Raw genomic sequence first — 11,545 nt, 5'->3', positions numbered from 1 at the left:
ATCAAAATTCTACCAAGATGTCTGAAACACAACGCACTTAATTGAAGATTGTACAGAACAGAGAATTCCTTTCTTGGTGACCGGGGAGGCCCTGCCTACAGGGAGGGGAATGGGCAAATTGGAACTGTCCCATAAGGCAGTGGGACATTGGCTGGGGTGGGGGCACCTTCAGGGCACAAGCAGTGACATGGCCCAGCTCCTGGGCACTGCCTTGTGTGGGTGGATGTTTTTTCAGATTTTGTTTGTTTGTTTAGAGATAGAGTCTCGCTCAGTTGTCCAGGCTGAAGTGCAGTGGTGCCATGCTAGCTCAATGCAGCCTGCAACTCCTGGGCTCAAGTAATCCTCCCGCCTCGGCCTCCCAAATTGCTGGGATTACAGGAATGAGCCGCCGAGTCCGCGGTGGAGGGTTTACTGCCTACTCATCCTTCCCGGCAACTTTCGGGGTGCTGCGATGCCAGCCGTCTGGGAAGGTGGGGCTCCGGCGCACAGGTCAGAAGCAGCGGAGGAAAGGGGCCCCGCGGGGGTGCGCGGGAGCTCAGGGCGGGGCGTCCCGGAGAGCGAAGGGGCCTGGGGTCCGAGGACGCCCCTGGCGCTGGGTTCAGAATTTGGGGCGGGACCGCCGGCTCTGGGAGGAGCTTTGTGAGACTCTGGCGTCACTGCGGCTGCCGCCGCCGCCACCCCGGCTGACGGCGCAGGAGTCCCGGAGCCACAGAAGCCCCGGAGCACCGCGGGGCTCCCGCCCAAGCCCCAGCCGCTGCGGCCCCCGCTACCTCCGCGGGCCCCGGCTCCTGCTGCTCCACCCAGGGTGCAGCCGCCGTCAGTGATGCTGTGGACCATCTCTGCAAAGAGGGTCGGGTTCAGGGAGCCTGGCAGTGTCCGCACCGCACGCCAGCCCCTCCCACAGTCCCGGGCCGCAGGTCTTCCCCGGGGTGACGCCCCGCCGATCCGGCAAGGCGTGGGGAGGACAGGCTTCAAGGAGGGGAGGGGAGGTTGGCTCCTCCAAAACCACCACCAACAGCTCTTCCAGCCTGCAGGCCGGATGGCCTCGCACCAGCGATGGCACATGGCTTCAGAAACTGCATTCCGAGGCCTCCAGCCCCTTCCCAGAGGAAGAACCCAATACTCCCCGAGGCTCAGGGAACTCTGGTACCTCCCAGACACCCTGTGGGGAAGACCAGACAGTTCGCTCAGTTCCTCCCTCTCCCTAAATGGCCTTCCTTAGGTCAACAGCAAGGAGAGCCTTGGTCACCCCACCCCTCATACCCTCCTGATTGATGTAGAGAGTGAGAAATAAGCTAGACGGATGCTCAGAAAATCATAAAACACATTCTTCTTTCTATTGGGTAAGGTTAAAGTGTTACTCTTTCCACTGACATCTCCCAAAGAGATAGAGACCAGAGGATACAGAACATTTCTGGACCCACCCATCCTCTCCACCTCCTTAGGATACTCTTCATTTAGCAAATGCTATTTGAACCCACATGGGACAGAGCCCTATACCCATGTGCCAGTGTACGGGAACCCACTCTTCAAAAACTTGCAATTAAGACAGTAATAAAGAAATGGCCTAGAAATAACATTTATGTCTATGACCCTTCATCTTTGCAGACATACACTGTATAGCTAAAACATAGGACGTTACCCCAGGTAAGGCGCTAATGTGTTCATATGGCATAGGAAGCACAGCTTTCTTGGTGTGACAGCATCTCCCAGCCCTGAACAAGAGGCTGTGCCTGCCAACGGCCACTGCCACCTCCCACAGCACGCACAGCTCCCACACCTGGCAGCATGCTCAGGCAGGAAAGCCCTAGGCCTCTGGCCTCCTGGGAACCAGACGGACTCTCACCTGCACTCCTCGCCCTCCGGGAGGGTCCGGTAGGTGGCGATCTCCACGTCCAGGGCCAGCTTGACATTCGTCAGCGCCTGGTACACACAAAGCAGCAGGGCCAGGTCCTCTTTGGCCTGCTGCAGTCCAGACTTCTTGTCTTGAAGCTTTTCATTGGTGTCCTTGAGGGCCACCTCCCAGCGCTGCTCTGCATCAGCGATGGTCATCTGCAGCTTGGCGTTCTTAGTGTGGGGAGCCAGGAGTCCAATTTAGATTCGAGTGTCATTCACTGACGGCCCGTCCTGTGTGCTTGGTGCTTGCACGTGTGTTACCTGATGTTGGGCAAGTGAGGAAACCCCAGGCACAGGGGTTAAAGGCTATGCAGCTGGTCAGCAGAGAAGCCTGGGCTTGGATTTAGGTCCTAGCACACCAGGGATTGGGATTAGAAACACCTGGCTTCAAGGGGCTATACCAACTCAGGAGGAGCCAGACCCTTCCTGTGCCTCTCTCCTTTTTTATGGGAAATAACTAAGCATCTTCTGAAAACTTCCCTCCTCCAGGAAGTCTTCATGAATTATCAGAGAAACCTTCTCTCTGCCTTAGCCCATGTAGATGTGGACTTCCTTGGCTACTCCCCCAATTCAGTCTTCAACAGTCAACTTCTTTCTTCAACCACCTAATTATGTCTTTACTCAGTTTCTATCCCATATCAACCTTCAAGCTCCAGGGAAGCAGAAACTAAATCCACGTAACAATCTTAGTTCAGTGCTAGCCCAGCACGTCACCCAGGAAATCTTAGTGTATGTGAGTGTGGGGCATGATTTCGCTTTGCGTAGGTGCTAGGCCTGAGTGTCGTGTTGGAAGCATCAGCCAACAGCCCTGCTCACGTTCTTTTCCTCCTCCTCCCCACCTGCTTCTTGATGCTCTCGATCTCCACCCACAGCCTCTGGATCATCCTGTTGAGCTCCATGATCTCACTCTTGGTGTTCCTCAGGTCATCCCCGTGCCTGCTGGCCGTGGTCTGCTGCTCCCCCAGCTGTGTCCAGAAAAGTCACATTTTCAGAAAAGGGGTCTTATAGATCACCTGCTTCAACACCTTCATACCACAAATGTAAAAACCAGAGCACAGGCGTATACAGACCCGGTGCTCTCTCCCTGCATCAGAGGCCCTGTCTTCCAGAACAGTAGCTACTGTCTGTTGAGCAGTCGCTGTGCACCAGACCCTCTGTTTTATCTCATTCGTCCTCACAACAACTTGATGAGAAAGGCATTATTATCCCCATCTTATACAAAAGGAAAACTGAGACTCAGATTGCCTGAGTTCCATAACCAAAGTCATCCAGCTATGGAGTGACAGTATGGGCACTTGAATACAAACATCCCGGATGCTGGAGCCAGCTTCTTTCTTAACTAGCAGAAAATCCAGGGGAAGAGTCAAACGTAGATGGACCAACTCTGCCTCACTCAGATTTGGGGAATGGGGGGGAAATGCACAGAATTCCCTGGGCCTGTGGAGTTAGACTTTGCCCATCTCGCTCCCTTGGCTGTTCCAGATACTGGCTTCAACACCTCAGTGTGATCAGAAGCGCACATAGATGCAGAGCCTTTGTGGAGGAGAAATGGAAGAGTTTCTAACACGAAATAACAATAAAGGGGATGCAGCAAGAAAGATTTAGGTTAAGAATTTTTCAGCCTTGGCACGATTGACATTTTGGGCATGATAGTTCTTTTTGCAGAGGCTGGCATCCTGTGCATTATGTTTACAGCATCCTTGGCCTCTACCCACTAGATGCCAGTTAGTACCCCCACCCCACTTTTAGGTATGACAATCAAAAATGCCTGCAGATATTTCCAAATGTCCCATGGGGGAAGATCATACCTTCCCCACCCTCTGTTGAGAAGCACTGGGTTAGAGCAAAGTCAGAGCTTTCTGACTGGGAAGAAAGCTCTCTGTTAATAAGACCAGACCAGTGGGAAGATGAGGCAACTGCCATATGGAGATGTGGGAAGAATGGCTTGGAGGCAGGGTCTGCCCTCCTGTGTGGACTGTCTAGGCAGATTGATGGGGGAGCAAGATTCTCCAAAGCTACATGATGCTGTCACCCATCTTGGTCTGGTACAGGGCCTCGGCCTCGGCCTTGTTCCTCTGGGCAATCTCCTCGTACCTGGGCGCAGACCTTGGCAATGATGCTGTCCAGGTCCAGGCAGCAGTTGTTGTCCATGGAAAGAACCACAGACGTGTCGCTGGTGTCTGACTGCATCTGGGACAGCTCCCACAGGGCCAAGCAAACATGCCCCCCCCGCCGAGCAGACCCACACCAGGCTGCCCAACAGAGCACGGGAAGCCACCAGCCCAGGAGAGGGGTGCTCAGGACTGAGGGACCACCACTAGAGGTTTTTCTGGAAGGCAATAGCCACTTCTACAACAGAAGAAAGAAGGTGAGGAGGCAGAGGTTCGAATGGTCCAGGTAGGGAACAGAACTACCCACAAAGGTGGGCCAGTGTCTCTCTGGTCAGGACAGACAGACCCACAGTCCTGCTGGACTTCTAAATGCCCTCTCCTCTAGGAGGCAGGGCAGGTGAGTCCCGAGGAATGCCAATGAGGAGAGACTTCCAGCATCATAGAGGGCTTTCGGGAAGTTCATCTCGCCTGTCATCCTCTCCGCCTTGGCGTCCAGCTCCACTTTGGTCATGTGGGCAGCATCGACATCCTGGGACATAATTCAGTCACTGTCTCCACAACCTGTGACTCTGTCCAGTCCTGCATACTGTGGAAAGGGGCAGGAAGAAGGGGCCACGGGGCCCTGTCCCTGGGAGCTCCCACTCAGGGGAAAGGAGACCCCATCCAGGCACAGGCAGCTGCACCCTAACATTGCTAAACCAAGTACTCTGCAGGCTGGGCTGGTGAACGCACACCAGGGAAGGGCACAAAGAGACTATAAGGTGAGAGGAAGAATGAAGTCTGGGCTGAGGCCCTTACACTGAGACCAGGGGAGAAGAATATGTGAAGAAGGGGGTCTGAGGGAGAATTTAAATTTACCACACTTGAAGTCTCTCTCTTTAAATAGCTCCTGGGAATGCACTCCTGATAGAAAAAAGAAAGAAATGATTTCTTCCTTTTGTCCATTTTGTGATCACAACTTAAGGCCTAATCAGGTTCATAAACCCTGCAAGCCCATCAGGAAAGGACTTGGCAAAAGGCTGCTGGGACCTTCACACCCTTCAGCAGGGGTGGGCAGGGGGCTGCTGGGGCCTGAACCCTGTCTGGCCTCCTCCCTCTTCCAGACCCTCACTTGCAGGGCCTACAAGAAGTCTTCAGATCAACAGCACTAAGCTTCTGCCTCCCCTCCACTCTCAAACCACTCAGGTTAGCAGGGCTTTGGGGTGGGAAGCTGGGAAGAGGCCCCTCACCTTCTTCAGGACCACAGAGTCATTCTCTGCAGCTGTGCACTTGTTGACCTCATCTTCATACTTGTGAGAAAAAGGTCACCTGTGGTCTGCCTTCTCTCAGTCATCCCCATGGCCCCAGAGCACATCCCATGAATCACATGGACTCAGGGCTTCTTGTCCTACCAGTTTAGTCCAAGGCCTGCATCTTTCCAATGTGTGGCCTTCTGGGTTCGGGTAAGACCCGATTCATTCTACAGACATTTACTAGCACTTAATATGTGCCAGGCACCACTAAATAATGATGATGACGATAATTGGACAGTGAAGTAGATACCCCTTCCTTGTGGGATACTATTCTGATTGATCCTAGAAGGCTTTCTGGAGAAATTTTGATTTTTTTCAACTATTTATGGGACCAGAGGGAGATGGCTGAGCTGCCAAGAGCTTTCAGGGGAATTTTCTGGTGCCAACTCTGTGTACAGCAAGTACAGTAGCACCATGGGCTCTCCATAGGTACTTAGTGAGTATTCTACAGCAGATGCAGTCTTCAGGAAGATGTTTACAATCCTGGGTACACTGCACTCAGGTGGGAATTAGAGAAAACCACAGAGAAATGTCTCTCAAACAGACCTTTTCCCAAGAAGGATCCTAGATGCACCTGAGCCCTGCATTTAAACTTAACCACTGGCTAAAGATGTCTCAAACTTTTATTTGCTATGAGACATTTCTGCACAAAATTCAAGGCTAACCATATAAGCAGGGGAGTAACTATCAATCAACTGGTCATTCAACAAATGTTTGCAGAGCACCAAGCATGTGTCAGGCCTTATGCTAGACACTCAGGATTCCAAGATCTCAGAAGCCCCCTTTGAGGATGATAAGGGCTACTGCTGAGACCTTGGGCAGCCAAACCCGCTTGCTGTGGAGCAGCTGCATTTTCAGCATCGCTTTCTGTTTTTCTGTAAACAAATTTTTTTGAGACAGGCTCTCACTCTGTTGCCCAGGCTGGAGTGCAGTGGCATGATCTTGGCTCACTGCAACCTCTGCCCCTTGGGCTCAGGCGATTCTCCATCCTCAGCCCCCCAAGTAGCTAAGACTACAGGTGTATACCACCATGCCTGGCTAATTTTTGTATTTTTTGTAGAGACAGGGTCTCACTATGTTGCCCAGGCTGGTCTCAAACACCTGGACTCAAGCAGTTCACCTGCCTCAGACTCCCAGAGCGCTAGGATTACAGGCGTGAACCAACGCACCCAGCCACTGTAAATAAATTTATCCAGACACCCAGATATCTGCCGGGAACCAGTTAGGTACCTCTAGAAGGTCACTCAATTTTCAAGAGCTTCACCTCTAAAAAGGTGTGATGTTCCAATGTTAAGACTAACTTCTTCATCTTTGCCCAGGACACATATGGAAATGGGACTCCGCAAAGAATAACTACAAGCCCTTTCTGTGAGGCCTACTATTACCCCAGGGTCACAAAGAGATCTCCACACATCGTACCCCAAGATTACTGATGACACTCTCAGCAGCTAACCAAGCCCAGACACCACACAGTCACCACTGTCATTGCCATGGTTTCCCTTGCATGGAATATCCAGAACGCAGACACCCCCAGAGACCATTCATTCAGCCAGGCCCTTGCACGTATACATGCAAACAAGCCTCACATGCCTTCAACATTTGCAGTTCCTCACACTAAAATCTTCCTATGAGAAGCACCTAGGAGGAGGTGCCCCTTCACCCTCATCTCACATCACAAAGCTGATGGCAGGTTGACTCATCCCTCAAATACAAATTCAGCTTGGGCAGAGTCGGCCTCTCTTTCAAAGACGAGCAGCTTGCAAGTCCTCTGAGATGGAAGGGGAGTTCTGAGTTTGGGTTTCAGAAGGCGATGGTTAGGAGACATCAATGATGGCAGCCAGCAGTCCCCGGAGCAGCAGCCTCAGCAGCCCCTCTAAGAAGCTGCGGGACAGGGCACACAGAGGGATGGCACCTCCATCCAGGGAGGGGCTGCAGCATTTTCCTCACCTGTTGCTGCTGTAAGCAGGCCCACTACTGCTGAGATACCACAGATGGCTTGACATATTGGGTGAACCCACAACTCCTTCCTCAGACTCATAAGGAGAAGAGGGAAAAAAAAAGACCAACACAATTGAGCCAGATTTCCTCACGGTCTAACTGGCTTGAGATGAGCTCACCTATCGATGAAGGAGGCAAACATTGTTGAGGGTCTTGATCTGCTCCCGCTTCTGGGCCTTTACTTGCCCAAACTTAAGGTCAGTCTCCACCTGGAGGGGCTGCAGAAGGCTCTGGTTGACAGTCACTTCCTGGATTCCACCCAGGAAGCCACCTAGATCACTGAGGTCACTGAGGCCACCAAAGCCACCAGGACCACCAAAGCTTCCAGAGCCACCAAAGCCACTAGGGCCACCAAAGCCACCAGCTCCTCTGCAGAAACCCCTGGCTCCTCCTCTGAAGCCTCCAATTCCTCCACCAAAGCCCCCAGCTCTTCCACCAAAGCTTCCACCCATCCCTCTTCCACCACCTCCAAAATCACTGCCTCCGAAACATCCCCCACCAGGCCCCCGGAACCCACAAGCCCCGCTGAACCCACCAGCCCCCCTGAACCCACCAGCCCAGGTGCCACCTCCAGCCACACTGATAGGGATCGTCTTCTTCCCCCCAAGGCCGTGGAGACTCTGGCTGCAGAAACCTCCCCCAATCATGGCACAGGCAGCAGACCCACCCACCACCAGCCCTTCCTGAGCTGGAGGAAAAGGAAGACATGATGGAGCTGATCCAGCTGTGGCTTGATACCACTGCTGAGTGGCTGCTGAAGGCCTGGCAGTAGGCCCCACCAGAAGACCTGCAGGGCTGCTGGCTGTAGCTTTTCTGGCAACTCATGGCAGACAGCAAGGTCTTCCAAAGGAAGGGTGGGCTCAGAAGGCTGGAGGAAACTCAGAAGCCTTCTGAAGTTCTGGGATGGGGATGGCCCTTATGTAGAGCCTGGGAGCTTGGCTGGCTGATGGTGCCAGCCACCTAACTGAGGTATTAGCAGCTTTGGTTTGCCTGGCAGCAAGAGGTCGAGTTCAAAACATGCAACACACCTTGATAATCCCTCCAAATTTCCAACTTACTTTGTTTTCCCAGGGTTACTCCTCTGAAATAACCTTAAATTGAGAGAGGGACCATCCTGTAGGGCTGGACACAACCGCTAATCCCCAAGACATCTATGACCCCATGCTGAGAGTGACAGGTCAGCAATTCTCTGCCCCTCGGCCACTCAGCCAGACCAACCAGCCTCAGGAGGTTCCCAGGATGGGTGCAGAGCCCCAGTGGGGGCAGGACCCCAGGCAAGGACTCCAAGGAAGAAGGGAGAGGAAGGGGGAGGGCTGTGAAGGTGATGTCATGGCTGACAAGGAGAAGGAAGGTGCAACAGAAGTTCAAGAATGCACAGCAGCTGCCTCTAGGACCTCACCCTTCAGGGAGGAGATGCACATATGAATGCACAAAGAGCAAGTTCTCAGCCACAGGGGCAACTAGAACTGGGATCTAAGGGGCCTTGGAGGGAGAGCTGCAGGGGAGGAGAGAGGAGTCAGTCTGACAAGGACAGGAATGAGAATAGCTAGAGAAGAAGTCAAGGTCACCGCCAAGTGCCCTAAGAGAGGGTGAGCAGAGAGAGGGGCTGAGGCCAGCCTGGTCAGGGTAGAGGGGATGGACCACTTGGGCCAGGCCAGAAAAACCATCAGCTTTTCCTCTTCCAAACTTGTACAACAAAAATGAATCCAGGATTCCCAAGGCCCTCTTCCCTCAGCTCACATGAGACACCACCCCCACCATCTAGGAAGCTCAGATCCTCACCAGTAAAATTTAAGAATAACAAGGGCTTCTTCTTAAGGCTGTTAGGGGCATAATATTTGGAAGAAGTTCTGTGTGACATGAAATGTTACTCACTTTTGTAACATTTACCTCTACTTACCTTTGGCAGCAAAGACTACCTTTGATGACACCAACCCTGACAGCACAAACCAAGGCTGGAAAATGAGCCTCTGCAAAGGCCAGCCCCTTTTAAAATGACCTTTGCCTTTTCCTCTTCTAATCTGACCTCCAATTCCGTCTGATCCGTGCTCATCCAAGAGCCCTTCTCTTATTGATCTCACCTTCTCCCCTTTGCTCAGACCTGACTTCCTAGCCACTCAGCACCTCCTTCTTCCCTTGCCAGCTCACTGGAGGGAGGACCAGTTCAAACCAGTGACCTGCCAAACCTCAAGAAAGCTCCTGTTCCTCTCCATCAAGTCACAAAAGACCCTCAAGTAAAGTGGAAGAGAATAAACTCAGTGGAGAGAGACAGAGAAGCAAAACGCACCATAAATTCACACCAACACACACACACACACACAAAAACAAACATCACAGAACCACAGGCATGCCCACAAGGATGCACACGCTCATCACAATTCCCTGCCCAGGGCGCTCTTCCCCATGCAGCCTTTCGTGCCACAGGTAGGCATCGTCCTCCTCACTACCTTCAAAACCTTGGTGCCTACCCCATCCCCCAGGGCCCTGATTCTTGCTCAAAGCTCCTTGATGACCTAAGAAACCAAGATAGGGCAGCTGGATCCAAATATTGGCACAGACTGGGAGGAGACCCAGATCCCAACTCAACTCAGCCACTGAGTCTTCCCCTTGCCAGGCCTCAGTTTCCTCCTCTGCACAATGAGGGCTTCAGACTTGAGTAGGGGATTCACGCTGGACCTACTGAAGCCCCAGGGTTCAAAGGAGGTATGAGTGGGAGAAAGGGGTGCAGTGGGCAGTGTTCTGGTCTCATCACCACTACTATCCTGACACCTCCATGCTGATCTCTTAAATAAAAGACTGCTGTTTAAAAACAATTTGGAAACTCCTGGGCCCATTGCCCTCTGGGTCACTTCCGGTGCTGATGGTGGGGCTCAGCAACATAACATAAAACCGCTGTCTTTGCTCACATATGGGGCTGATCCTGACCCCAAAATCCAAGTCATGTTTTGGTTTCCAAGTGTGGCCTATGCTTTTGTCAAGAGAGGCCCCAGGAGCAAATGAGGAAAGGTGTCCCACCATCCTCCTGTCCCCCACTTGCCATTTGTAAATCCTTGCTATTGAAGGGGAATTCTGCAGAACAATTTACTGGTTTCCACCGCTTGACCACTGCCAATGACCTGGCCCAGTCTGAATACACAAAGAAGTCAGTTTGCATTTTAACATCAGGAACAAATCCCAAAGAGATTAGGGTGGAAGTTGGGGCTCTAATGAGGACCCATCCCAAATCCCTTCATTAGCAGTGGCAAATCCCACCAATCCCCCATACCTGCAAACTAGAAAAGTCCAGCTATTCTCCTCTGTTGCCTCTTCAAAAAAATTAGAGTGCACTGCTAGCCAGGGAGTCGCCAACCCTAGAATTAGCCCAGATGGGCCTTTCCTGGGGATGAGGGCACAGAGGCCCCGGGAGAGATACTGAGCCCTGCACTCCCTCCTCTCCATGGCCATGGCTATGCCTCCCAGGCTGGCACCTGACCGAGGCCCCTCTGCTGTGGGGCAGCAGTGCCCTCACCAGTGGAGTCCAAGGGCAGGGGAACAATCACACCTGCCATTGTTCCTGCCATGAGGCAGTCCCAGCTTCTCGGGGAAATGGGACCCTCAAATGCAGCACCCAGGGCTGAGGCCAGAGCTTGACAGTACATGGCATGGCAGCTGGCAGATGATGCTGGGCCAGGGAGGGCAAGTGGGGAGAGCAGAGTTGGGACAGAGCGGTGTGTGCGGGAGGCTTCAAGGGGAGCACATGGATGGGGCCCTGGGGCAGATTGGGCATGAGCCAGGAGGAGTCAGCTCTGGTTCCCTGGGCAGTCTGTCCCACTCTGTGCCCTGCAGTCAAAGGGGAATCTGTTCCATAAGAAATTGTTGGTTTTGTTTTGTTTTGTTTTGTTTGTTTTGTTTTGTTTTGTTTTGTTTTGTTTTGTTAAATGGAGTCTCACTCTATCATCCAGGCTAGAGTGCAGTGGTGTGATCTCTGCTCACTATAACCTCTGCCTCCTGGGTTCAAGTGATTCTCTTGCCTCGGCCTCCCAAGTAGCTGGGACTACAGGCAGCCGCCACCGTGCCCGGCTAATTTTTGTAATTTTGTAGAGATGGGATCTCGCCATGTTGGCCAGGCTGGTCTCAAACTCCTGACCTCAGGTGATCCACCAGCCTTGGCCTCCCAAAGTGCTGGGATTAGAGGTGTGAGCCACTGGGCCTGGCCAGAAACTGTTCTTCAATACCAGGTGAGCTCTGAGTTGAGTCTCACTAAAGAGG

General features: G+C 52.6%; 1 protein-coding gene across 1 annotated transcript; it reads right to left on the bottom strand.

Annotated features, from left to right (window-relative positions):
* Positions 1-408: 408 nt before the first annotated feature.
* Positions 409-8,122, bottom strand: LOC116480068 (keratin, type II cytoskeletal 3-like). The gene is given in 11 exon segments (XM_032172025.1): positions 409-1,162; positions 1,847-2,067; positions 2,736-2,863; positions 3,935-3,989; positions 3,991-4,099; positions 4,442-4,536; positions 5,237-5,296; positions 7,123-7,180; positions 7,417-7,437; positions 7,439-7,965; positions 7,967-8,122. Coding segments are annotated over 11 exon segments (2,184 nt in total).
* Between the last annotated feature and the right edge of the window lie 3,423 nt (positions 8,123-11,545).

This window comes from Hylobates moloch, unplaced genomic scaffold (assembly GCF_009828535.3).
Source record: "Hylobates moloch isolate HMO894 unplaced genomic scaffold, HMol_V3 SCAFFOLD_13, whole genome shotgun sequence".
Lineage (NCBI taxonomy): Eukaryota > Metazoa > Chordata > Mammalia > Primates > Hylobatidae > Hylobates > Hylobates moloch.
This window is presented reverse-complemented; position numbering and strand designations above follow the sequence as displayed.